At 58.9% G+C, this 25,659-nt stretch overlaps 1 protein-coding gene across 10 annotated transcripts in view; it reads right to left on the reverse strand.

The window, feature by feature from the left end:
- The window catches only part of DLG3 (discs large MAGUK scaffold protein 3), a 79,377-nt gene that overhangs the window by 45,114 nt on the left and 8,604 nt on the right, over positions 1-25,659 (reverse strand). For 5 of the 10 annotated variants that reach the window (XM_063345867.1, XM_063345869.1, XM_063345866.1 and 2 more), the window contains exons 3-4: positions 24,274-24,422; positions 21,895-22,050 (exon numbers count right to left, since the gene is read on the reverse strand). In XM_063345867.1, coding sequence (XP_063201937.1) covers positions 21,895-22,050; positions 24,274-24,422 — 305 coding nt within the window. Of the gene's footprint in view, positions 1-6,984; positions 7,485-21,894; positions 22,051-24,273; positions 24,423-25,659 lie in introns of those variants that run through there. The other 5 variants (XM_063345873.1, XM_063345870.1, XM_063345874.1 and 2 more) reach the window with 4 other exon arrangements.

The following is a 25,659-nucleotide window of genomic DNA, read 5'->3' on the forward strand; positions in this document are numbered from 1 at the left end:
TGGTACCAAATAAAATTGAGGCAATTCCTTTTTTTTCACAGGAAGAGTTATTATCATCTGAAAGACTCATGTGCTTTCCCCCCCTCCCCCATCCTCTTAGAGAAATACATATGTACAGGGGTAAAAGAAAAAAAAAGAGAGAATAAGGGTGGATGTTAAAATAAAGACTTCTTTGGTCCCTAGGATTCAAATATCCTGTTCTCCAGTAAGTTCCAGTGCACACCTACTTACAAAGTCTTAAGAAACACATTTCTGTGGGAGAAAAGCAAACCGAGATGCATCAACAGAGCCTCAAACTAAATTCCAATTAATATGAAGGTGACAAGAGGGTATTTAGGGCCTGGTCCAGGGTGCTCTGAAGCACTGCACACCCCCCACAATAACTACACCGCCCGAGCAGTCCTTCAGCAAGCCCCATCCAAGCGAGCTTCTGCAGACCAAACTGCGAGCTTCATTTCAAATTCAGGTATTCTGAACTTGTTAAATGCTCGATTAGAAGTTTTTGTCTCCAAGTCCCTGATACACGTTCACAGCATATTGTTGGATTTGCAACCAGGGCCCTTGAGGGATCCCTGTGGCATCCCATCTTTGCATGTGTTAAAACCAGCTGCGAGCATTAGCACAGCCCACTGCACCCGCAGCGCCGGCACGACCTTACAGCGAGGGTTATGCCCATTCCCAAATTGCAGCTGCGATGCCGAGCCGGGGACGCGCCGTCCCTCCTGCCAGCGCGGGGGGTTCGGCATGGCAGGCAGAGCCCCCGCGCCCCAACCACATCGAGCTCCTTGTGCCCCAGCGCAGATCGGTGCCGGACCTGCTCTCCCCGGGGACCCAGAGGCCACCGTCCCCGCTGAGAGCATCCCGCACAGGGCTGTGTGCCACGGGCGCCCAGCACGCAGCCATGGCCGCAGCTGATTATGGCTTGATTAGTCTTAATGACTTCCTCTCTCTAAATGAGCATCCGCAGCTAAGGAAGGAGCGGAAGCTCCTCTCCTCCCATCACGGCATACGACACGCCGAGGAGCTTACCCGAACAAGGCAGCTCGCCAGACATGGCGACGGCTTCTGCTTCGTTTCCACCTCCCACCCACCTCCACACCCGGATGGGACCTCTGGTACGGCCGTTCCCTGGGTTTCCCTCTCGTGCAACCCCCTGTGGGACCCGCTCCCTCAAGCACACCCTGAAGATGGCTGGCAGGTCCCGGCACCGGTCAGGACTGGGCTCAGGCAGGTCCCAGCCATGTAACACCCAAAACCATGGCGGGGCAAGAGCCAGGAGGAAAGCGCAGCCGTGGGGGCACGGGGACCATCCCTCTGGCAGGGGTAAGAACAGGTGCTGCTGTGAGGGAGGCTGAAGGTCTTCCTGCCGTCCCCAGGGTCTTCACAAGGAGCCACCTCTTCCATATCGGCTACATCCCTGCTGAAACCTGCCCGTGCATGGCCCTGCCTGCATCACCAACACACTCTCCTCCCCCTTCTCTGGGCATGTGGCAGGGCCACATCCTCCTGGTTTTGGTGGGCACTTTCCTTCTCCCACATGTTACACTGTTGGGGTCTCTCCCACCTATGTAGCTTCAGACGCTGCCTTTACAGCAGCAGCTACGTCTCTCCTATGGCCAGTTTGGACACCAGCCCCAGCACCTCTCCCTGTGCTGCTCCCAGGGTCCCCCTGGCAGCTCGACACCCCAAAAGCAGCAGTGGGGTGCAGCTCCGGGACTGGGGTCTGCGCATCTGGGCTGGCCGGCAGGCAGCAGTTGGTAAGCCGGTTGGAGAGGAGCTCCGCTCAAGTCCTTCAAGTCCCCTCTCTGATTCCAACGTTATCCCTTACCGAATTAATGGGATGTGTCAGAAAGGTCAGCAAGCACAAGCACGCAGCCCCTGGCTGAGGGATTCACGTGCTCAAGGGAAGGTGGAAAAGTCTTACAGGTGAATAAGGAAACCAAGGAGACAAATGTCCTCAGCTGTCCACTCCTCTACGAACTCCGTATGTTTTGGGAAGGAGCACTGAGAACATCTGATCTTCCTCAACCCGGTCCAGGGGATGGGTGACAGCAGGACATGGGATGCTCCAGGGTGGGTGAGGGGAACCAGCTCACCCGGCATCTGGGTGTTAAGGCACAAGTTTCCCCAGGAGACGCAGAGGGAAGGGGAATGACTTTATGAAGCATTAACTGGGCCCTGGTTTCAGCTGGGCAGCAGGGAAGAAAAGTCCAGACCGTCAGAAAGACGGACTGCCTCCCATGTCCACGGGGCAAGGGGCTGAGAGCAGGCGCGAGGCTGGATCCGGGGGGGAGGAGAGCAGCTCAGCGCCTGGTTATAGCAACTCAACTGGGTGATGACGGCAGGATCACCAGACGGAGATGCCCAAGAAACAAGCTGAGAGGTGAAATCAGATGGAAGGAGATATATTAGGAACAGACACGCAAATTTACACATCGTGAGTGAGGAGGTGACAAACAGGTCTGTGGGATGGGAATCAAACTCTCACAACGAGGGAGTGGAGTGACATGAGGAGTGGTGGAGAGGGAAGACCCTCCCGGGACTCCAGCTGGCGGGAGGACATGCTGGAAGAGACGCCGGAGGTGGAGGGAGGGCAGGGGGACCACCAGCGACCACAGAGCAGGGGCCACACAGACGGACGGGGTCAGGAAGAGACAAGCACCACGTTCGGCAACGGAGCCAGACGCGAAGGGCAAGTTTCACTACAGTTGTATCTACATTTAGGTTGCCAAAAATACCTTTCACAGATTGGCTGCCTTTAATTAAAAGGATGTCTCCTGTGCTCCTGGCACGATGCAGAGCTCGTCCTGCCACGCGGGGCTCTGCGGGGACACTCTGCGGGGGGGGCTTTCCCACAGAGCGGCTCCTCTCTGCCCGCGTCCCCCTGTGCCCTGCCAGCGCTGGGCAGGTCAGGCTGCGGTGGTGCCCCCAAATGCCCCTCCACGGCACAGGAACAGAGCAAAGGAGGAAAACTTCACCCCCTTCCTGTTTTGGCTTCTCTCCTTCCATCCAAAGGCGGAGAACGCTTTCCTCCTCTCTCCTCCTCCACCTTCCAGTGCAAAGATTTAGCTAATTTCTTCTATGAATAGCACAGGAGTAGCCATAGCAACATCACCCTGCCAACCTCACCACCTCCACTGCCTCCGTGTCCCCGGCACCCCGCTCCTCTCACCCTCCCTCGCACCTCCCCAGGGAACATCTGGGGCTTCAGCCATTTCCCACCAAGCAACCGGCCTCTGGCTTCCCGCCTGCCCCCTCGCTGCTCTCCCTCCTGCCCTCCAGCCACACCTGCCCATGGCTCAGACATCAGCCCGGACCCCCACGGCCTCCCCAAGGCTCCTTCCTCCACCCATGTCCCAGGAGTCAGGAGCCCCAAATCCAGCAGCTCAGCGAAGGCGGGTGCTTCCGCCAAAATGTGCCACCCTGTGCTCACCTGCTCCAGGTAATTCCCCAGGGCACAGGAGGAACTGTAACGAGCAATGTTTGTGCATGGAAAAACACCGCCTTCGGTGAAACACTCAGTGCCGAAGACAGGCAGGGAGGACCTGTCCCCCTGCTCCCCCCGCCTGGCCATGAAACACCTCTGCTGGGGGGGCCCACGCAAGCCCGGCATGCTCCAGGCACTTGCGGGTGGGCAGAGACTCACGGCAATGCTGCTCTAGTCACCCCCCGGCATCCCCCTGACCCCCGAGAGAGAGAGAAAGGGGCTGCAGGCAGGGGGGACAGCAGGACGTCGCATCTCTGGCCAAGCAGGGCCAGCAAACGTGGGGCAGCCCCGGGGGCGGAGGGCACTTCCCAACCACATGCCGGGGAACTGCACTGCCCCGCGCCCCTTCCCCAGCCACCAGAGGTGCCACCCGTCCCCAGCCACCCCCCCACACACATGAAAATGCCGGTGAGACCCTTGGAAGCCGCACGGGGGGCCCTGCTTTGGCCCCTGTGCCTGACTCCAGGGACATTGGGGTGAGCTAAGTCCCAGGGCTGGACCGTCCCTTTTGGGAGGGCAAGGTGGCGGCTGGTGCCGGACCCCCAACGCAGGGAGCAGCGGCAGCGAAGGGGCTCGGGCATGGCCGGGCAGCTCAGCGCTCCTCTCCTGAGAGTCCGTGGGCGTCAGTGTGCAGGGAGAGGAGGGGTTTGAGTGTTCTGCTCCTCTAGCGCTGTGCATCAGGGATGCTTCCCTGGATCGCGCTGCCATTCCTCCCCCAAAGCCGGGAGTCCTCCTCTCACCCTAGTCGGGCAGGGGAGGACTCACTTCCCCCACCAGCAAGCAAGGGGGGACAAGGAGGGAGCAGGGACTGCGACGGGAACAATGGAGGACAGCAACGACAGCAAGCACAGGGAGCTGGGACTAATGAGCAGGAGACATGGATAGATAAGGGAGAAGAAATGGAAGAGATCTCAGAGGGGAGAAGAAAAGCAAAGCAAAAAGCAATGAGAAACCCAGAGCTCAGAGATTTCCTCCCTCCCTCCGGTGAGGATTAGGGGTTCTCAGTTACTGGCATTGCCTGAGCAAGCTAATTTGTGTCCTAGAGAAGGGGAGAGGCAGCAGGAGAGAACCGACGGGGCACCGGAGGTGGGAGGAGGTGCGGGTTGACGTTGGGACTGTGCCGTGTGTTGGGCAGCACGTGTGGGCACATCTCACACGCCACGGAGCTGCGCACAGGGTCTGCGAGTACGCATGATGTCAGAGAACATACACCACCATATGCAACCGCGAGCACGTTTCCGATGTCAGAGCATCCGTGCGCGCAGGCGGTGCGCGCTCCCCTCTGCTCGCGTGAAGAAGCAAAGGGAGGAAAAAAGGCTGAAGTGAGAGGCGGTGAAGCTCCCCGGGAGGTGAACAGATCCCTGCTTTCCCGGGGAAGCCTCCTGGCCCGCGTCCCCCTTCCCACCTCTGCTGCTGGAAGTGCTTCCAGGGATAGGGAGCTCATTTAAAGGGGCAGCCCTGAAAAATGGCAGCCCTGCCTCTACCGGAGGCTCTCTAGGATGCTCCTCCTCAGCTCCTGAGAAGGAGACCAGCTTCACATCCTCAGCATCCAGCCAAATCTACCCAGAGCCTGACATATCCTGGCCTCCCAGAGCCAAACCCATCTGCCTGAGTGCAAGCCGTGCCCAGTGGTGCCCATTTTACCACCTTTTGTCCCTCTCCCCACTACTGGACTGGGAAGAACATGGATTCCTGATGGCTCAGGCACCCTTGGATTAAAAGGGGAGCGTTGCTGAGGTATTTGCTGCAAAGCTTTACTCATTGCATACATTTGCTACACACCAGGGAGCAATGCTGCCTGCTCTGATACAGGCAGCGCACATACCACACACGTCATATTCTACATGCAGACCCCGCTATGCTCACGTAGCCTCACACACTGCCATCCTCTGTCGCTCGCAATGCCGTGAGGAGCTTTTTTTTTTTTTTTTTTTTGCCCCCCCTTCATCTTCAGACAGGCTAAGGCCAAGCAGAGATTCCCAACGTGGACTTTCAGAGCATCCCAAACCCTGGGGCTCCGTGGCAGCACCACAAAGAGACAATGATTTCTCTTCCACCATTGCAAAAACATGAAAGGCTCCCCTGCCCAGCCTGCCATGGCAGCAATGCAGCTGGCATCGCTTCCTTCCCAGCCTGCTTGCAATCGTCTTACCAGGAACCCTGGGCCGGACCTTTCCTGCAAGCAGGAACTGAAAGGAGGGAGCAGACATGCTTCAATTCCCTGCTCCTGCTTGCTGCTCTGGATGGAGGGAAGGAAAGAGATAGCGAAGGAAAGATGGAAGAATGCTTGCCAGGAATCAGCAGGCGAGAGAGAGCCGAGGCTGATTTTGATGCAAAGAGTGGCAGAGAAAGAGACAGAAAGCAAGACCAGGCTGATAGGAAGGTGGCTGGGCTTTTGGGTGCTTTCTGTAAACATCATCTGAGCGTAGCAGCTTTTAATCTAATTATTTCAACCAGAGCCATAGACTGAGACAGTAACGAAGGAAAAAAAAAAGGGGAAGGGAAGAAGAGGGTTGTGTTTTCCGAGGGGAAAGGAGGAGAGAATTCCCATTGATTCCCATGTGTCTGCCTGCTACAGCATCTTGAAATAATAATTAGAAGGATCAATAAGAAATAATATGAGGTTTGAAGATAATGAATGAAAAGGGCAGAAGCAGCAAACTGAAATACCTTTCTCTAAAGCAGTGTAAATTCTTTTTCAGGCAGGGTCTAGCCTCCATTTTAATGCTTTGCAAGCAGCTCCAACCATTTTCTAAGCTGGCTTGTGGGTTCAAAACAAGACTGGTCTCTCCATTTAGGGGAGAAAGAGAGACACAGGCTGAGAATGGGTCCTGGAGGAGAACACTAATAAAATGAATGCGTGTGGGAAGAAATGGAGGCAGTGAAATGGGGCAGAAAGCACACAGCATGCCAGCGACCAGAGCAGGGTTACGTAATGATCTCGGGGAGCAGGGACGTAGCAGCGGAGCGAGGAAACCACAACTCGATGGAGAGCAGGTGCCAGTTTGGGAGCGCTGGCAAGCGGCACCGTGAGCCCACGAGGCTGCCCGGCGAGCAGCACGCCCCGCGCCTGCCAAACACAGGCTGACAGGATGCCCTCGACACTGCCGGGGCTTCAGGCAACGGCATCGTAAGCGGCGAGGACCTCGGGTGGGGTGTCCGAAAACCACCATGCCAGACACCCGCCCTGTGTGGGGTGAGACCCAGCTGGCCCAGCTCGGCCCCGGGAAGCTGCTCCCATGCAGAGCTCCCACGCTGGGCAGGACCACGATGGCCAGCCTCAGCAAGGGCGATGCCAACCTGAGCAACGCCGGTGGCCAGCGCAAGCAACGATGATGGCCAACCGCAACAACGCCGGCATCCACCCCAGCCACCCACGACGCCCCAGGGGTGATGCTGCACCCCGCCACGACCCGGCCACTCTCCCTGGGTGACCCCCCATCAGCTGCCCGCCCTGTCCCGTCACCGGGGAGCCACTGCCCGGGGCTGGCCCGTACCTGCTCGTACCAGTCGCGGCTCGAACACGTGCACTCGGGCCACCAGCCCGGGCCGCTCCCGTTCACCTTGGGCGCGTTCTTCCCCGCCGGCGGCGGCGGCGGCTTCAGCGCGGCGGGGTCGCGGGCGGGGGGTCCCAGCTTGGCCTTGCCGCGGGCGGCGGGCGCGGCCCCCCCGGGGGCGGGCAGGGTCTGGGAGCCGTACCCGCCGTAGCCGTACTGCTCGTGCTGCCACTCGCCGTAGGAGGGGGGCTCCATGCGCCGCAGGGCCGCCATCCGCGTCACCTCGTAGCACTCGGGGCACTTGCAGCAGTGGTGGTGCTTGTGCATCGCTGCCCTCACACCATAGAGCCGGCAGGGAGGGAGGGAGGGAGGGAGGGGGGCGGCGCGGAGGGAGGGATGGAGGGAGGGAAGAAGGGAGGGATGCTCGGGGGGCGGCAGCGGCCCCCGCCCCGCGCAAGGCGCGCCCGCCGCCTCCTCACCCGCCCGCCCGGCGCCCCCGGGAGGAGGAGGAGGAGGAGGAGGAGGAGGAAGGAGGAAGAAGGAGGCGGGGGGGGGTGGGGTGGTGGTGGTGGTTTACAGCGCGGTGATCTCCGCGGGGGCGCGCCGCGGCATCGCCCGCAGCGCCGCTCACTCCCGGGGCCGCTGCCGGCGCTGGAAGCGGGGCAGCAGCTCCGCCCGGCTCCGCTGCATAGGGCGGCTCGGCCCGGTACCGCTCGGCCCGGCCCGGCTCGAGAGCGCGGCACCTGCGGCGGCGCGAAGCATCCCCCGTCTCCTCCTCCCCCCCCCCCGCGGCCAATCCGCGCCGGCGGAGCCTCCGCGCCCCGCCCCGCCCGCCGCCGCCGCGCCTGCCCCCGCCCGCCGCCGCCGCTCCCGGGCAGCGGGTCCGCGGGAGCCCCCGCGCCGCCCCCAGCCCCCCGCATCACCTGCGGCTGCCTCCCCCTCTCCCCGGCCCCAGACATGTCGCTCCTCCGGCGGCAGCACGGCTGGGGGCGGCCCTGCCAGCCCTGGGGTTGGCACCAAGAGGTGTTCGCCTCTCATCAGCCGTGAGCTGCACTGGGGTATGAAATAATTTTTTCCAGACCCGGACCATGGTCACTAGCCCGGCAGCAGCATCTCTGTTGCATCCCCGCGTCAGCTCTCACCCTGCCTCGCTTCCCCAGGTTGCCCAGAGAAGCTGTGGCTGCCCCATCCCTGGAGGGGTTCAAGGCCAGGCTGGACGGGGCTTGGAGCAACCTGGTCTGGTGGGAGGTGTCCCTGCCCAGGGCAGGGGGGTTGGAACCGGATGATCTTTAAGGTCACTTCCCACCCAAACCATTCTGTGATTCTATGAAATGTCACCACGCGCTCCAGCACAGCATCCTGGGGTTGCTGCTGTTGCTCCGTGAGCCACGGGTGCATTGGGGGTGTAGAAACCCCAAGGGCTTTTGCTGGGCCTTCCACCTATTGCCGTCAGGGGATGGACGGTACAAGCAGATCGGAGATGCCTGTTGGTGCAGCAGGGCAAGGGCGCTGCTCCCAGCGCAGCTCAGGCAGTCCCTCGCCTCCTGCACGGAAGTGCCAGGCTGGAAGAAGTTCAGAACAGAGTTACCCGGACAAATTGAAGGGTAGAAAGAAAAAAACATTACAGAAAACCACTTCTGACCAGTTAGAACCCGAACCCTCCTAATGCCTAAGGGTTGTAATAAACACTAGGGTGGGCGAGGAACTATTTGAAGAAACGGTACATAAATACGTAGAAGAGAAGAGCAATGAAAGGTATGCAATAGGGCTCCCGCTGGATAAGGGTACAGGAATGAGACAGAAGCAGGAGGGGGCCACAAGTTGAGACACAAGACATGGTGGTTCAACGCCCCAGTTCAGGCTGCAAGATCTGCAAGCTCCTACGGGCCTCACACAGCCGGCGCAACATGGCCCTGCTCACAAGCGGGGCTGTGGGAAGAGGCAGCATGTGACAGCCGGTCAGACGAATGCCCCTGCCCGCTCCTTGTTTCTTTAGCTCTTTAAACCCAACGCAAAATTATTTCTGTGCTTGACCACCACCAACCGCTCCTGCAGTGTTGGCTCCCAAGTGAAATAGTTGCTTCTGGGCGAAGGGGAGGGGGCAGAAGACACCCCATAATTGGGATCCGCGTTGTCCCCAAGCCCCACGGTCCCCACCGTGCGGTGCAGAGCATGTCCTTTCCAGCCCTGCCTGCGCTTCATTGCCTTTGGGCTGCTCAGGTTACCTCTGTCACAGGATCATGTGTTGCTCCATGCTTAACGCCATGGAGCGGTGCTGCAGCCCAGATACACTACACTGAAGTTTCCCCAGCTGCAGTCACAATGTTCCCGGACAGGCAAGTCTGGAGAGCTTGTCCCCACCATGCTGGCCCAGAGCGGCCGAGCGCCGCATTGCTGCTGAGCCCTCGGAAACAGCTCAGCGGGTGAGCCTCACCCTGCTGCTCCCAGGGTCTCGCTGACCAACAGTCAGCGGTGGGACCCGGGCGCGCTGTGGCACTGACCCAACGACCCAGAGATGCCGCAAGATGAAGCCGACGGTGCCCATAAGAAAGTGCTTCTGCCCTGCAGAGCTCAGAGCCACAGGACACTGCAGACCCCGGGAGCTCACGAAGGCAAGGAAGGATTGGGTGCCTGCATGCAAAGCAAGCTTGTTCAGAGTTATTTTAGTCAATGAAAAACTGTGTTTGCGTGCATGGAAGGAAAGCATGCGGTGTTGGCATCAACAGGGAACTTTATACTTCAGGCTTTAAGAAATTAAGATCATCTCCACTTCTTCTACTGCTCCTTGTGCCGTCTCCCAGAGCACACTGTGCTGGCCCCGCAGGAGGACGCTGGGCTGACGAGCCCTGTGCCCGGGGGAGATGCTGCACCTCCTCGACAGCCAGGGTGGACCTGGGGGCTGGGGGACGTCATCTGTGGGGAGAGGGCATCTTGCAGGGTGAGGGCAGAGGAGGGAAGGAGGGGAGGGACTGGGGCAGGAATGAAGCTGAAGTAGGGAGTTGCTGCACCAAAGCAGAGCAATCAGCCTTGTAGAAACAGCCTTGTAGTGGCCAGGTCTCCCACATGGGCATAAAAGGACATGAAGTCCATCTTGGCTACCCACCATCTGCCACCCTGTGGCACCTCTGAGATCTGAGTCACTTCATCAACGAGATGTGCCCAGAACCTGTAACGCAACTGCAACTAATGACCGCTCCAGCCCAGCTGCAAACCTCCCTCCCATCGCCGTCCGCACCCTGGGATGGCACGGCTCGGCTGTAGGGACCGTGCAGCGCAGAGCCCCACTGGCCACCCAGTGAGGGTCCCTCCACTACCAGGAGACCCATGTCTGGAAGAGGTTGATTTGGGTGGGAGGAGAGCACCGGAGATGGGCACATGCGGAGCTTGTAACCGCAACTGCTCGCACCTGCCCGGCTCCAGACACATCTCCTCCTGTCTCGCAGCCCTGTGGCGGGGGCAGGCAGGGACGCGGGCATTCACTTAGGGGGGGAAGTGCAAAAGCAAAGGACAAGACCTGTTAGGGAAAAGCACTTTAATAAGGAGCTGAGTGAGCAATTAAGAGAAGCACTTGATTCCTCCCCCCTCAACATGGCAGACTGGAGTGTGTCCTCCACAAGGAAGGTCTCCGGTCCTCTGCCTGCCTGGTCTCCAGCAGCCCCGCAGATGGGGCAGCCGTGCATGCAGTGGGCATGCCCACACGGGAAACACCCTCGCTGCCAGCCCTGGAGTGCCAGGATTGCTGCCTCCACCCCACTCCGTTGGCCAGCCTGCAAACTCAGGGATGGCTCCACGATCTAAAACCTTCTGCTGCTTCCCCCACTTTTCTTATCTGCTCGTGCTTCATTGCCACCTGCAAACACAGGGGCCCTGAGCCGCAGCGGCTCTGACAGAATCCTCTCTACCTGCTTGCAGCTCCCCTCCCGAAAACCCCTACGTCCCATTTTAGCTGCCACAAGAGCTGTTTAATTCCTACTCATTTGTAGTGAACTGCATGTGCTGCCTGCTAGCCCCAATTAAAAGGAAAAAATCATAATCCCTGGTTGCTGCCGCCTGCTTGCAATGCTCCCTAACGCTGCGCGGGGCTCGGGACACGTTTTTGAGCTCAAGAGGAAGCCGGGGCCGGCTGGCCAAGGGCATCCGCCTCCTGCACTTCTCTAGCTTGCCTCAGTGAGTAGCGGCATTTTGGCTACTGGGAATAGCACTGCCGAGCCCAAACAGCACGGGCACCTGCACTGGGGTGCCCAGACCTGGGTGTGCCACAGTCCGGCAGGGCAGGCGCAGCGCCCAGCGCCTTCAGGCAGCTGTGGGCATCTCGCCCCAGTGATGTGGGCATTGAGCAGGGCTAAAGGAGCTGGGAGATGCTTTCCAGGCAGGTGCCTTCATGGAGAGAAGCAATTCAAGGAAACCAAGAGCTCTCTCATCATCTACCCTCTTCCTACCAGAAGCCTGCCCATTTATTTAAATTCTGCCTTGGCAGCTGCTCTTTTTACAGGTGCTAATTTCAGCAAAGTGTCAAGAAATCCCCGGAGATGGTGCTATTTACACGGCACGAAGGCGGCACGGAGCTAGGTTTTATCTGGCGTTGCCGGCATTTCAGCCCCTGTTGTCTCTTCCTTCCTCTCACATGAAGTCCTGCGGGAAGAGGAAGGCAAGTGTGAGGGACCAGGAGCTGGGGGTTCGTTGCACTTACAGCCTTTCTAGGAGCAGAAGACCGGGCAGGCTGAAGGCAGCCAGCTCCTTGAGGAGACGACGGTCACACGAGCACCGTCACACTGCTCCTTTCTTTAGCCCGAGCAGGAGCTCGGTCCTGCCAGGGGAACCAAAGCCATGGGTTAGCTCTGAGCCTGGGTGCGGATGGGGAAGGGGTCATCTTTGTAATGCCGGGGGAGGAGGTGGGGGACAGTGTTGCATGGGGGAGGTATCTTACTCGACCGCAATCACCTGCAAAAAGCTACCCCACATCCAAAGCGCAGGGGAAGCGGTGGAGTCTGCAGCCACCCACCTGAGAACGGGGGGCGAGCGGTGCCGGGAGGTAAATGCACGGGGGGGAGTGGGCCACGGGTAGATGAGCAGCAAAGGAGGAAACCAACCGAACTCAGCTCAGTCGGCCAGTTGGTTCCTTGGCACTACCACAGACCCCAATCCAGCAGAGATCTGCAATTTGCTGTGTCTGGGGCTTGCCAAATGAAACTCGGAACAGGCGCTCCGCAGAGCCAGCTGTGCAGCCAGCGGGCAAATGGGGCCGGTGGCTCCCGTGAGCGTTGGAGGGTTTGCGCAGTCACGGGTGAGTGGGAAGGGGCAGGATAATGAACATCTCGCGCTGAGACTGTTCCTCCCTGGCACCAGCAGCGATTCACGCCAGGAAATGTGCAGCTGGGATAATAATAACCAGGCATACCAAGGGACCGATAGCTCTCAGCACTCTCAGGGCAGTTGCCAAAGAAATTATTCTCCTCCAGGGCAAAACCATTTTCATTCTATTAATGATCCCTGATAAGTTGCCCAGTGCCACTGTGCAGTTCCCGTACCCTCACCTGTGGCAGCAACAGTGCGAGAGTCTTCAATAAACACTAATTTTGCCTTCTGCTTTTGAAATTTTGCTTTCTGCAATTGAAATTACAGCCAGCTAAATGTCTTCCATGGCTGCACTGGTTGGGGAGAGGAGCGATGGAGACCTGCGGCAGGTTCCTGCAGCACAGCCCAAGCCCTCCCCCTGTAAAGGAGAGCCTGGAGGCTCTATTTAACAGCAATCAACTGCAGCAGGCTTTATGGATTTCCTGACAGCCTCACAACGCCCACAGCCGCTCTCCCCATCACCCGGCAGAGAGGCTCCTGCCTTGTGCTGGAGCACTTGAAGCATGGGCTGGCCGTGGGCTGCCTTCCCGCGGCACCTCCCAGGGAGCAAGGGGGGAGCTTTGCTGCTGCACGGGCATGGCAATTACAGCACTGCCGTGTCGTGGGGCCTGTTGGTGCCCAGCCCTTGTGTGTGCCTCATTCCCTTTAGAATAAAGCATGTTTCCAGCCTGACGGAGCAGAGGGAAGGTTTGCAAACGTGACCAAGGCACAATGTCACCACCCCAAGCCAGAGTCAAAGCGAGGTATTACAGTCTCGTGTCTTCAAGAGAATCGGTTGATATTTTTTTTGGTCCTGTACCTTGATCTCCAGCCCATCGTGCCTAGTATGACCCCACCAGACATTCTGTTTCCCTGCATCTTTCGCTACTCCCAAGCTGGCCCTGGGTGTGCTTACACACTCAGACTTAGCGGCAGCTGAACACACCCTGCTCATGCTGTACAAGGCTGTCAGAGGTCTCCCGGCTGGCCCTGGCCCTACGTCGATGTGTCCTTGGGGACAAAAAGCCCCACACGTCAGCTCCCATGAGCTCCCCACCAGGAGCCACCCCTGCAGGAACCAGTCCCATCCTCAGAGGTGGTCAACATATGGCTCTGAAAGTGGTGCTGCAAGGGCTCAGCACCGCTCTGCTCAGATCTGGGCAGTGCAGACCTGCCCAGAGGGACTTTTCCCCACACCCAGGGCCCAGGGATGCCCTTTCCTCGATTATTCCCACTCTACGTGGTGGACGAGAAGGGGAGTTCTGTGGGTCCGCACTTTCTCTCTTTTGCTTGGCCAGCCCTGCTCCAGCCTGCCCCTTCCAGACGGAGCAAAGCCCATTCAGCAGCTCCCGCTGCCCCCAGCCAAGGATACTGGTGCCTCGTCCGGGCTGTGCTGCCCCAGGACATGCTTTCCAGCGTGGGAACCTGCCCGGCCTCGGGGGAGAAAATGAATGCCGGTGTCCCTGGGAGCCCCGGGCACCCGCGGTGGGGCCGGGCCGTGGGCGCCCGGCTGGCCCTGGCCTTCCCTGTCGCCACTGACCTGTCCCCTTTAAGGGAGAAAGTGCTGCTCGGAAATTTCTGAATGGCCGTCCCCGCCCCCGCCCCGCCCGCCGCCCGCTCGGCCAATCAGCGCGCCTGCCGCAGGGCCGCAGCCGGCGCACGGGCCTCTCTTAAAGGCGCAGTGTCCCCACCCGCCCGGCCGCGCCGCCGCCCGTACGCCTGGAGAAGACCCGACCGTTTCGCAAGCCCCGAGGTGACCTTCAAAGCGGGACGCAGGCGTGGGGTGCGGTGGTGTTCCCGAGGCACAGGCACACCCGTGCACACGTGCTCCTCAGGGGTCACACACCAGCAACCCAGGCCCTGGGCGATGGGTGACATCGAGGGACGACGCGCCGCTTCCCTCACCCTGGCTTCAGGACTTGGTTTGGACAAGGACCGGGCATCCACAGGGGCCAGAGCGCACAGCGGGGTTGAGTTTCACCCCGAAGGAAGGCGGGTGGTGAGCTCTGCCACCGAGCCACGGTGCGGTGAGAGCAGGCGGGAGAGCAGTTCCATCACCAGGCTCTGGCTCTGAACCAGAGCGGAACCGCGGGAGAGCTCCCACAGCAGCAGAGCCCCGAAGCTCACAAACCTTTCTGTAAAAACACCCCGTGAGACCCAGCTCTGTAAAACCTACCACCGCACAGAGGGGAAAGCGCTGCGCGGGACGTGCCGAGGGAGCGGGAAGGAACAGTGCAGCAACGGGACCGCAACGCGCTCGTGAAGCAGCGGCAGAGCTTGCCCCTGGCTTCAGCAACGAACCCAGCTGGGAGACCAGCCCGGGTCTCCCCTTGCCCCGCAGCGCAGTGCCCCCTCGCCTGCTCCACCACAGCTCCTCCCGCAGCCCGCTGTAGCAGGGCTGTGAAATGAGCTGGACTAAAAATACCCCTTAAGAGGCGGGGGACAGCCTGGCAGGACATGGCCACATTTCCTGGACACACGCAGGTGGGAAGCTGGTGGTGAGGCTGGGGAAGCAACTCCGGCCAGGCATGATGCTCTCCATGCTGGTGCTTCGGGCACAGACGCTGGCGTGCCTGAGCGGTGCCAGCCCTGAGAGCTATCTAGGCCACAAACCGCAGGAGGCCTTTGCCTGAGTCTCAATACTTGGAATAATTTTTAGGTGCGGTGCCAGCAAGGCTCCTGCAAGGTACTTTGTACCTGCGGGCTGCAGAGCTCCGGTGCTTCCTGCAGCAGGGCTTGAGGCTGGCTCGAGACGCTTGCCCTGCTGCAGCCACGCAGGGTCTAACCTCCCTGAGCAGGCAGAGCAAAGCGAGAGGAGGCAGCAGGCAGCAGAGAGCACCTTTCAAAGGGCTCACACTCGGATCCACAAGAGGGATTATTCCCAAACACGCACTCATCCACTGCCCTCCTTCCCCTGCAATTCCCCTCCCTCCTACCCGTGCTGAGGATAATGGATCTCTCGGCGTAGTTTGATACTGATCCTCCAAATCCTACAGACTAAAAACCTTCACGAGCAGTTATCGTGGCTGCTCTATTTATAACAGTGCCGGTATTGCTTCTGCCACCAGAATCCTGATTTCCGTCCAGCCCGATGCCATTAAGATGCAGCGACGTTCCCCAAGCTCCAGCACTCCAGATAGAAAGCAGCTGGCCTGCCAGGCTCTGCCTTCAAGCTTGGTTTGTTCTTTTAAAAAATGGCAAGGAGAGCCCGTTTGTTTTGCAGTAACGCACCCAGGAGATTTGTCCTCAGCCTCCCGAGATGCTGGGGTGGCTGTGAGGGGGAGCGGACTGTGGATGGGTGGAGGTCGGGGCAGCACAGCCCGTGCTGGGGGCACGGAGGCACTCTGAGAGCCCCTGGTTGGTTGGTGCTACGGGAGATGGGCTCCAGCGCTTCACTTGTGTTGCAGCAGGAATGGGGTCAGTCACTCGACAAGGCAAAGCAGGGAAGGGGGGACCTGAGTGCTGCTCATTTTGGAAACTTGATGAGCAAAGCAGACAGAGCCGCTGCGGGGGCAGCGTGGGGGCTGACGGAGCTCCTGGCCAAGGCACCAGTGGGGCTGCCCCCTGCTCAGTCCCCATCCCACTGAGATGCCTGTGATGGTCTCAGTTCTTGCTTTCAGAGCCACCCGTGAAACCCATCAGCGTGAATCTCCGTGTGCGAGTCGCGCCAGCAGCTCCGCTCCCCTGGGGATGGGCAGACACCTGCACTAGATGGAGGCAAACGAAGCTGGACCATTAATGCGGAGGGAGGATGGATGGACTCCAGGCTTGTCTGGATGACTCTGGAGCGTGGCCCTCTGCAGGACACTCCCCAAAGCCTCCCCCTCGCCACCCCCTTTCCGCCACTGCACGGGGAGTGCTGCACGCACTCGCACCATCACGAAATAACTTGAAAACAGTGATGATGACTTGGACGAACGGACAGACCAACAGCCCTATGTCCGGCAGGGCTTTCTTACGCTGTGCAGCCAGAAAAGCCTTGGGGTCTGCTGAGGATCTTCCTTTTGCCACTGGTTTGAGACAGAAATAGAGTAGGAACAGGTGGCCATGCATGAGCCTTTGGTTTGACAGCCTGGTGGCTCTACTGACTTCTTCATCCTTTGCTGAAGCTGTATATTGAGCTGGGAGAACTGAGGTCTAAGCATCTCCTCGTTCAACTCCGCAGCAGGAATAGCAAAAGCCTCTAGTAAAGCCCAGGCCGTTCAACCCCAAAACGTCCACTGAAGTGACAGCTCTTACTGACACAGCCTGTGCCGACCCCGCTTTGAGCAGCAGCATCCCTGGGACACGGGCAGGCGGCTGCCCAGCCGAGTATCCCTGCTGCGCAGGGCTGATGTATGGGTCAGTCTGAGCGCGCGGCTGCAGACAGACACCCTCCTGGCTTCAGCGCTTGCGCCTCCAAGCCTGTGTCTGCAATGTTGAAACACAAAACTGCTGGAGAGCATCTGAAGGCAGAGCTCTGAAGTGACCTCCAGGCACAAAGTGGCTCAAGTGACACCAGGGCAGCAGCCAGGGCCTCTGGGCTGTGGGTTGCTTCTTTTCTGCTCCGCTTCTCCGAAAATTAAACGTGCTCTCAAAGGTGCGTGGGGATGCAATGAGGAGAGGGGGTCCCTCCGGCAGCTGGTTCTCCTCTGCTGCCATTGCTTAAGCGTTAGCTGCTTCCCAGGATTTTGGGGTCACAGGGCTGCCGCTGACAGGCTCAAGCTGAGATAAAGCAGTGGCCGGTAGCAATGGCTTCGGCTGCCTGCCCAGCCAGCCCACAGCGAGGATACGGGGTGGTGGGGACAGCAGGGCACGTGCAACCAAGCAACCGCATGGCGGGGCTTCCTGGGGGGGCTGCAGTCATTGTCAGGCATTTGCCTACATCAGGGACCCACTTCATTTCCCTGACGCTCCTTGCAACAGCAAACGGGTACTTGGTGCTTCCCCTCTCACACACCTCGCAGAGAAAATGAAGAGCGGTGGGGCTGCGGGCCGGGCAGGGGGGAGCGGGGAGCTCGCAGCAGGCGTTTCTGCAGCTGCAGCATCCACCACACACCAGTCTCATCCCGATCCGCTGCGGGTGCCCAGAGCCGCTCCCGCCAGGCAAAGGCGCAGAGCACGGGAACGCCCTTCTCTTTGGCCAAAGGCAAATAGGGAAAGAGGAAAAAACACTCAAGAGAAGGACGGGCGAAGCAGACAGCCGGTCGCCACGCTGGCGGCACAGCCTGCCTTTCTCTGCCAGATCCTCTGGGGAGCTCCGCAAACCTTTTTGGCACTTGAGCTGTGGGTTATAGGAGAGAAGGACGCATCTTCTTCAGCAGCCGGTGCAGCAGGGAGGGCACCTAACACCCTGCCAGGGCTTTTCTGTAGAGCTGGGATGCAGGGAGGGATGGGGACATTTCTGGCCTCAGCCCAGCAGGGCTAACACACAGCCTGCGCCTGGCACACTGCGGGCACGCTCAGCAGCACCCCACGCACCCGCAGCCTGCGAGAGCAGCAGCACCCTCTGCCAGCGAGGTTGCCTATTCACCGGGCGAGTTCAGCGCAGGCGGGGAATGTCTGTCCTCTGAAGCAGTCCCGCTCGCCCTCTCCATCACGCTAAGACCCGCTGTTGCTCCGTGTCAGCTGCTGGGCTGAGCAAGGACGGGGCCGCGGCGCTGGCGTTGGGCAGCGAAGCAGCGGAACCCTCGCAGGCAGGAGGGAGGAAGGGATGCGGGGGCAGGCGGCCGCGGGAGGGGTGGCATGGCACTGGTGCGGTGACGGGGATGAAGTCAGAGTGGCTGCAGAGCCGTGTCGGGAGGCAGGAGAGGGTGGCAGGGGAAGAGCAGTGCTTCCTCGCAGGCGCAGAGTTTCTGCTCATCAGCGGCATTGTTCCTCTTTCATTTATCTGTACAGCTGGCCGCTCTCTGCTCCCCGCATGGAGGATGAGAACGGCATTTACCGAGGGAAGCAGCCTTCCTGCCAGCCTGTGAGCGCGGGCGAGCAGCACTGGCCACGGGAGCATCCTCGTGGGTCTTCCCACTGCAGATACGCAAGCCCTGAGCAGCCCTGCTGGGGCAACCGTGGGGCTCGGGGAAAGGTTGAAATGGAGGATTCGGCAAATAAAACACCGCAAACCCCAGAGCTCAGGCAGGATTGTGCCTCTGAGTGCCTCAACAGGGCACTTCAGCTGGCCGAGTCCCTTTGCTCTTGCCCCATTGAGAGCTGAACGTCCACCTGCCCATGGAGGGATGGTTTCAGCCCACTGAGCCTCGCCGTCAGGAAGCACATGTTGCTGCTGTATTTACCGGCCCCACTTCCTTTGCAGTAGCCATTCGCACGCTGCAGGGCTACTCGGCGTGCACACGCATCCTTGCCAGCAGACAGAAAATATCCTGTTCCTGGAAGCATTTGTGCAGAGAGGCAATTTATTTCTCACATGTCTTCCTGGCTAAAGCAGGTTATGGTGGCTTTTGCTGGGCTCTCGCTGCCGGGGAGGGCTGCAGGCAGTGGGGAGGACAAAGCCGGGACAACAGAAAACTTATTTACATTGACAGCCACGATAAGAGAATTACACTGACTTCAGGCAGGACAAGCCACTTCATCATTTTACCTTTTTATCAGTGGCAGGGTGTCCGCTGGGGCTCTTGTTCTGGGCTGGCAGCACCAGGGGTGCTCTGCCCTGCAGCTGGTGCCTTCCTGCCCTAGCGTTAAACATCACCTATTGTAGAAGCTTCCCCGGTTCTTCCAAGTGACATTTGCCATCTCAAGTGTTCTCCTGAAACCCACTTCGGAAATGCCTGTGGCAAAAAACACACACCGAAGGCTGGGGAGCAAGGCGTCCCTCTGGAGGTGGGCAGGAGCTGGGCGTGGAGGTGTTATCCAGCCCCGATGGCATCCTGCATGCTGAGGCTATTGAGAACTGACACTGGAGGTGATGGTGGATGCGAGTGGAGGCGTCCTCAGTGCCTTTGGGCAGGAGCGAGGGATGCGAAGCGGGGCCCGCGCTGCGGTCCGTTGGCACAGCCTGCCCCCAGGCACAGCCGATTCCGTGTCCCGGTCCAGATCGCTGCCACGTGGGACAGCTGGAAATGCTCCCACTCTGCCGGGGCACAGCCTGTGTGCAGCAGTTCAGTGAAGACGACGTCTTGAGGAACAAGCTCACCGTCGTGTCACAGGCCCCCAAATCCCAGCTCAGGGGCTGCTGCAGAGGAGCCTGGAGCACCCCAGCACCGCTGGGTCACGGTTTCCAGGAAAGCTGCTGGGTCTCCACAGAAAGCCGAATTTCAGGCAGGACTACGGGCACGGCTAAGCCCAGCACTGAGCACTACCATCCTGACTGTTTTTCACAGAACCACAGAATGGTTCGGGTTGGAAGCGACCTTAAAGATCATCTCTTTCCAAACCCCCTGCCCTGGGCAGGGACACCTCCCGCTAGACCAGGCTGCTCAAAGCCTCATCCAGCCTGGCCTTGAACACTTCCAGGGATTGACAGCTTCCCTGGGCAACCTGTTCCAGTGCCTCACCACCCTCACAGCAAAGAATTTCTTCCTGATATCCAATCTAAATCTCCCCTCCTTCAGTTTGAGGCCGTTACCCCGTGTCCTGTCATTACACTCCCTGATCCAGAGTCCCTCCCCATCCTTCCTGTAGACTGCCTTCAGGGACTGGAAGGGGCTCGAAGGTCTCCCCGGGGCCTTCTCTTCTCCAGGCTGAACCCCCCCAACTCTCTCAGCCTGTCCTCACAGCAGAGGGGCTCCAGCCCTCGGATCATCTTCATCGCCCTCCACTGGCCCCGCTCCAACAGGTCCGTGTCCTTCTTGTGTTGAGGACTCCAGCCTCAATTTTCCCCTCCGGGTCCCTGCTCTGCCTGCAGCCGGGCTGGGAAGTGGCCATCGTCTGGGATGGAAGAGGCTGCAGATGAGAGAGCTCTGCCAGAGCCCGGCCCTCCCAGAGCCCTCTCCTGCCCACCCGCGTCCCCTCTTGGGGCAGTGACCCCCACTCCGGGCTGGCAGCTCCGGTCCCCATGGACGGGCGACCCCCAAAGCACCAGTGCCCGGCACCAAGGACCAGCTCAGGACCTGTACCAACACTGGCCAGGAAAGGAGGAGGCTGAAAATAAAAAAAGCTTCAGAAAAGAATGACAGGAATTATTTCAGGGCTAGAACAACCTGCCTCACACTGAGCGAGTGAAGAAGCCAATCTGTTTAGTTTATCTAAGGGAAAGTTAAGAGGGAACTTAGACGCATCTATAAATACCTACATGTTGGGAACATTTCTGATTGCTACAGTCCTTTATCCTAGCAAACAAAGGCAGCAAAATTTCCTGGGGCTGGGAGCTAAAGCGCGAGAAATCCAGGCTAACAGCAAAGTGCAGATTTTTAATGGGAAGGATAAATAACCACCAGGCCAGCAGGGCTAGGGACACAGCAGCTTCCCCATCGCATGAAGTCTGAAAATCAAAGTGAGGGGGCTGCTGCTCAAAGGAGCCATTGCAACTCAGCCCTCAGCCAGACACTCGGGGCTGGACGCAAGAGCCGCTCCACTCCACAGCCTGGGGCAGTTTGGAAGAAAATCCCTTAAAATCTGACTCTTCCCGATTGATCAGGCTCTCGCCCCTCGTGGGTTTTGCCCCGTGACTCCCCCATCCGTGGTCACCGTTCCCTCCCACCGGCAAACAGAGACAGGCAGCCCAGCTCATCCTCCTGCCGTGTTCAGAAAACCGCCCTTCCAAAACTGGTAAAGATTTGGTGAATGTTTGAAAACACAGACAGTAGCAAGAAGAAAAGGAGAAATTAAACAGTAAGGGAAAAAAATGGGGTGTTACCCATTTTATTGCAGTCTGGAATAAGAAGGGAAACATTTAAAAAGGAGAGAAAAGAAGCAGAGCAATTCCTGTATTTAAAATATTTTGGAAGAAGACTTTAACTTAGCAAACAAGCATTTTTTCAAACTATGCCAGGGAAAACAACATTTTCATATAATTTTAAATCTGCGGTGAGCTCCATCCATCCCGGTCACTTCATCCCTCCCCAAAGTGCGTTTTGCCCTTTGCTTGTCCCTAAAACTCCCCTCAAATGTGTAGCCCAAACGATGCACTCGCGCCAGGAGGAAGCTGAGATTTATGATGCACATCCAAATAAACGGCATTTCCAGGTAAATAAGACAGCAGAGAAAAAGCTCCCGGTAAGCTGAGAAATGGACCTGCCATTTAAGAGCTCAGAGAAAAAAAAAAATACGGAAATCTGCAACGTGGGAGTGTGCCAGCGCTGGGGGCGAGAGGGACGGGGCTGGGAGGATTTCCAGCTCCATGCAGCCTCTTTCTTTCTGCGCCATATCCACCTGCCCTCCCAGCCCCAGGGGGTGACGCTGGGCCATGGGAAATGCTAACGCGAGGGGACGATTTTGGCGTCGTCCAGCCCCCGGCACCGGTGACTGCTAGATTTCCCAGCCTGAGCATCACCATGAGGAAACATCCCTCCCAGGGGAGGAAATCGCCTCCCCGGCGCCGTCCCCACGGTGCTAGGGGCACAGGGCCCCAGTGCTGTCCCCTCGGTGCCAGCCGCCGGCTGGGCTGGCAGGGTGGGACGCGGCGTGGGGCGCACGGAGGCTCACCTGGGGCAGGGCGCTGCGGGAGCCGAGCACCAGGCTGCAGACGCTGGCCGGCGCCTCCGTCCTCCGGGCCGTCACCCTCACCAGCCGTGGCGGCGTCCCCGGCGCGCCGTCCCCAGCCCCTGCGGGAAGCCTCCGCTCACCATCCCAGGACGGATCCTGAAACGAGACAGGGGGTACATGCGGGTAGGGCAGGCCAGCTGCCTCCAGGGCCCTCCCCCCCACCCCCCGCCTCAGCTTCTGGAAGGGCCAAAATGAACTTTGCCCCATGCAGGGGGCTCATACAGCCTTCGGTGAGCACCCCACTGCCCGTGACAGCCTGCCCTGGCACTGGCCCCTGGGCAGTGGGGTCACAGCGAGGGACGGCAGAGGCTTGCAGGCAGGGCACCCCGGGGCCGTGGCGGGGGCAGCTCCCTGTTGCATTTCATTTTTCAGCAACACAAGATGCCTGAGAAATACATTTTTGGAGAAAGGAGGGATTTGATGTCATCTTGCCCAGGTGGCCAAGAAAGCCAATGCCATCCTGGCTTGTATTAGAAATAGCGTGACCGGCAGAAGTAGGGAGGTGATTGTCCCCCTGTACTCAGCACTGGTGAGGCCACACCTTGGGTATTGCGTCCAGTTTTGGGCACCTCAATGTGACACAGATATCGAGGTGCTGGAGCGAGTGCAGAGGAGGGCAACAAAGCTGGTGAAGGGCCTGGAGAATAAATCCTACAAGGAGCGATTGAAGGAGCTGGGACTGTTGAGTTTGAGGAAGAGGAGGCTGAGGGGAGACCTCGTCGCTCTCTACAACTACTTGAAAGGACACTGTAGAGAGGTTGGTGCTGGTCTCTTCTCACAGGTGATAGAACAAGAGGGAATGACTTTGAGCTGCAACAGGGTAGGTTTAGAGCGGACATTAGGAAAAAATTCTTCACAGAAGGAGTGGTCAGACACTGGAATAGGCTGCCCGGGGAGGTGGTGGAGTCACCACCCTCGAATGTGTTTAAGAGTCATTTAGATGTGCTGTTGGGGGATATGCTGTCGGGGAGAACTTTGTAGAGTGGGGCTGATGGTTGGACTCGATCCCAAGGGTCTTTTCCAACCTGAATGATTCTGTGATTCTATGGTTCTACGATGGGCTTGGGTTGTGTTCGGTGCGGGGATGCCCCGAGACCGGCTGCTTCGCTCATCCCCCCCGCGTGCAGGGTGCCGCGGGGGGAGCCGGAGCACCCCTCCTGCTGGATGCGCCAGGCCCACCGCTGCTTCCCCACTTGCTTCCACATTGATTTTTACATGTCCTCATTGACTGTCACATCTCCCAGGGGCCACGCAGAGCTCGCCGGCGGGTGGATCGAAGCTACAGGAGACCCAAAAAAACAAAGCGGGATCCCACTGCCCATGGTGTAACATCGCTAAAAATATGTTCATAAACACAGACTAGATGTGCAGGTTTGCCTTTAAACGGCGGGACTGTCAATGTGAAGGGGGTCAAAAAAAAAAGATATTAAAATGGTTCCTGAGTCAGAGGGACACAGATATCTCCTGCACTGATGGTGGGCAGCTTTATGCCCCCTGTTCTTGATCATCAGACTCCTTTGAAGTGTTCCTCCTTAGGTGACATCGTTCAGCTCCATCTTCCCCCTGGGCCACTCAGATTTGGTGTCCCCACAGGTACATGATGGGAAGGCAGTTCAGTCCTTGAGGCAGAAATACGGTGTTTATCTAACAAAATGAGGAATATCTCCAAATTTTTGCATTTCTGCGCAAAAGTCTCCGTATCCCCAGTTCAGGGGGATCCCACAGCATCCCTTGGCAGGGCACGAGGCAGTGAGAGGGGGACGGGAAGAGGACCCGCAAAGGCATGAGGCGATTTTATTTACCTTGGTGCCTTTGGGATAGCTAAGGCCCTACTGCTCAATTCCTGCCTCCCCACCTGGTGCCCCATCTTTTAAAAGGCTGTTGAAAATTAAAGGGAATGCAAATAAGAGAGGCAGAAGTTATCCGAGAGCTGGAAAAAAAATCCTGAAAAGGGAAACTTAAAAGACTCAACCTACTTCACTTATCAAAAGCAGCCCGCGAGGTGGCTACATCAGAGAGCCGAAATGTCTCCGTGGGAGACAGCGTCAGACGGGAGCAACTAATCCAGCTGCAACGGCAGAGCAGGAACCAGAGCTGAAGCCGAAGCTATTTGCATTAGGAGTAATTCAATTAACACTTGTGAACCAGAGAAGTTGCCTCATTAATGAGACAAGCTATGACAGAGGAGGTGTGGAAACGCTCTGGGCGTGAGCTGGCCGGGCTGCGGTGGCCAGCAGCCTCCCCGTGGCCCTTGCCTCCCACTTGGTGCAGGACTGCGCAGGGTCCGGCCCCACAGCATCGTGCCAGAGTGGCTCTTACCTCCGGGAGGTTTTGGGGCTCTTTGGGTGCGACCGCGGAGCCGGGCTCGCTGGCCCCGCGCTGCTGCCTGGCTGTGTCGCGACGTGCGTCCGGGCTGGGAGGCTGCAGGGGTGCAGAGCGCAGCGTGAAATCGTAGAATTCATGGATATCTGCAAAACAGGACGAGAAACATCCACAGGACCGGGGAGGCAGCCCGATGCCAGCGTCCTGCGTGGGATGCAGCACCCGTGCCTGCCCGCTCTGCCCCATCCTAAGTCTGAGCCCTCTGTGAGAGGCTTGTCCCCAGGTGACGGGTGGGACAGGGCTCTGCTGGCTCTGCAATGGCGTGCCTGGCTCAGCGCACAGTGCCCCGTGGCTGTGGAAGCCACGGGCCTTTCCACGGAGCAATGACCACATGCTTGACGAGGACCAAGAGCAAACCGTCTTCTGCAACATCCGTCGTAAACCCGCCCCATCCCGCTCTCCTCCAGGCTGTGCCAGCCCCACGCGTGGTCCCATGTCCCTTCTGCTTGGAGAAGCCTCCCGCACCAGGCAGCCCCTGCCTGCCCCGACGCTGCCAGGCTTTGCCCTCCCCATCGCTGCTCCCCATCGCCCCCGGCCCGCCGAGGGGCTCCCTTCCCACGGGGACAGGCAGAGAGGGCACAGGGCACTGGGACAGCAGGCTCAGGGAGTGCAAGCCTTAAAGCTGATGGCTACAGCTGTGTTATCTCCAGCTGCTTCCCCGATAAATTCCCTCTTCCCACCTGGCACAGTACTACCTGCCACAAGCAGGTGCCAGGTACCCTCACTCTGGGCTCCGAGGACCTGGGTCTCCTGCCGTGAGTCCCAGTGGCTCCGGAGAGAGGTGTGAGACTGGGGTGTCCTGGCCCTCGCTGCTCCAGGGGCAGTTTCAGGGTGACAGTGGGACCTGACGGCAGCTGCTGCTCGGGTGCAGCTCCAGAGGGGCTGTGGGAGCCCAGACCCTCTCCTACCCCTACCAGCAGCATTTTACCCTTTCCCGGTCACACACGGAAGATTGCAGGGAACAGCAGGGCTGCAGTGGGCTTTGCTCCTCCCTAAGGAAGCCCCCACTGCCATGCACCCAGGCAGCTGCGGCCCCCAGCAACCCCCAGCTCATCTCCAGAGCCGGGGCAGACATAGACCCCCAGATCCAGCACCTCTATAGGAGCAACGAAAGCCAATATCCTCACGGCAGAAGCGTTTAATTTCACAAAGGGAACTGTATCAAAAGCGAGAAGCTTTTTTACAAAGAAACTGAAAGGGGTAACAAAGAGGGTAAAACATTTGTGGGAGGCACCGAGCCTATTTAGAGAGACCCCACCGGGACATCAGAGCAAACGCAGGGTGCCTGGCCGGAGGATACTGTGAAGGGAAGAGGGAGGAAAG

This window comes from Chroicocephalus ridibundus, chromosome 9, assembly GCF_963924245.1.
Source record: "Chroicocephalus ridibundus chromosome 9, bChrRid1.1, whole genome shotgun sequence".
In the NCBI taxonomy this organism is placed as follows: domain Eukaryota; kingdom Metazoa; phylum Chordata; class Aves; order Charadriiformes; family Laridae; genus Chroicocephalus; species Chroicocephalus ridibundus.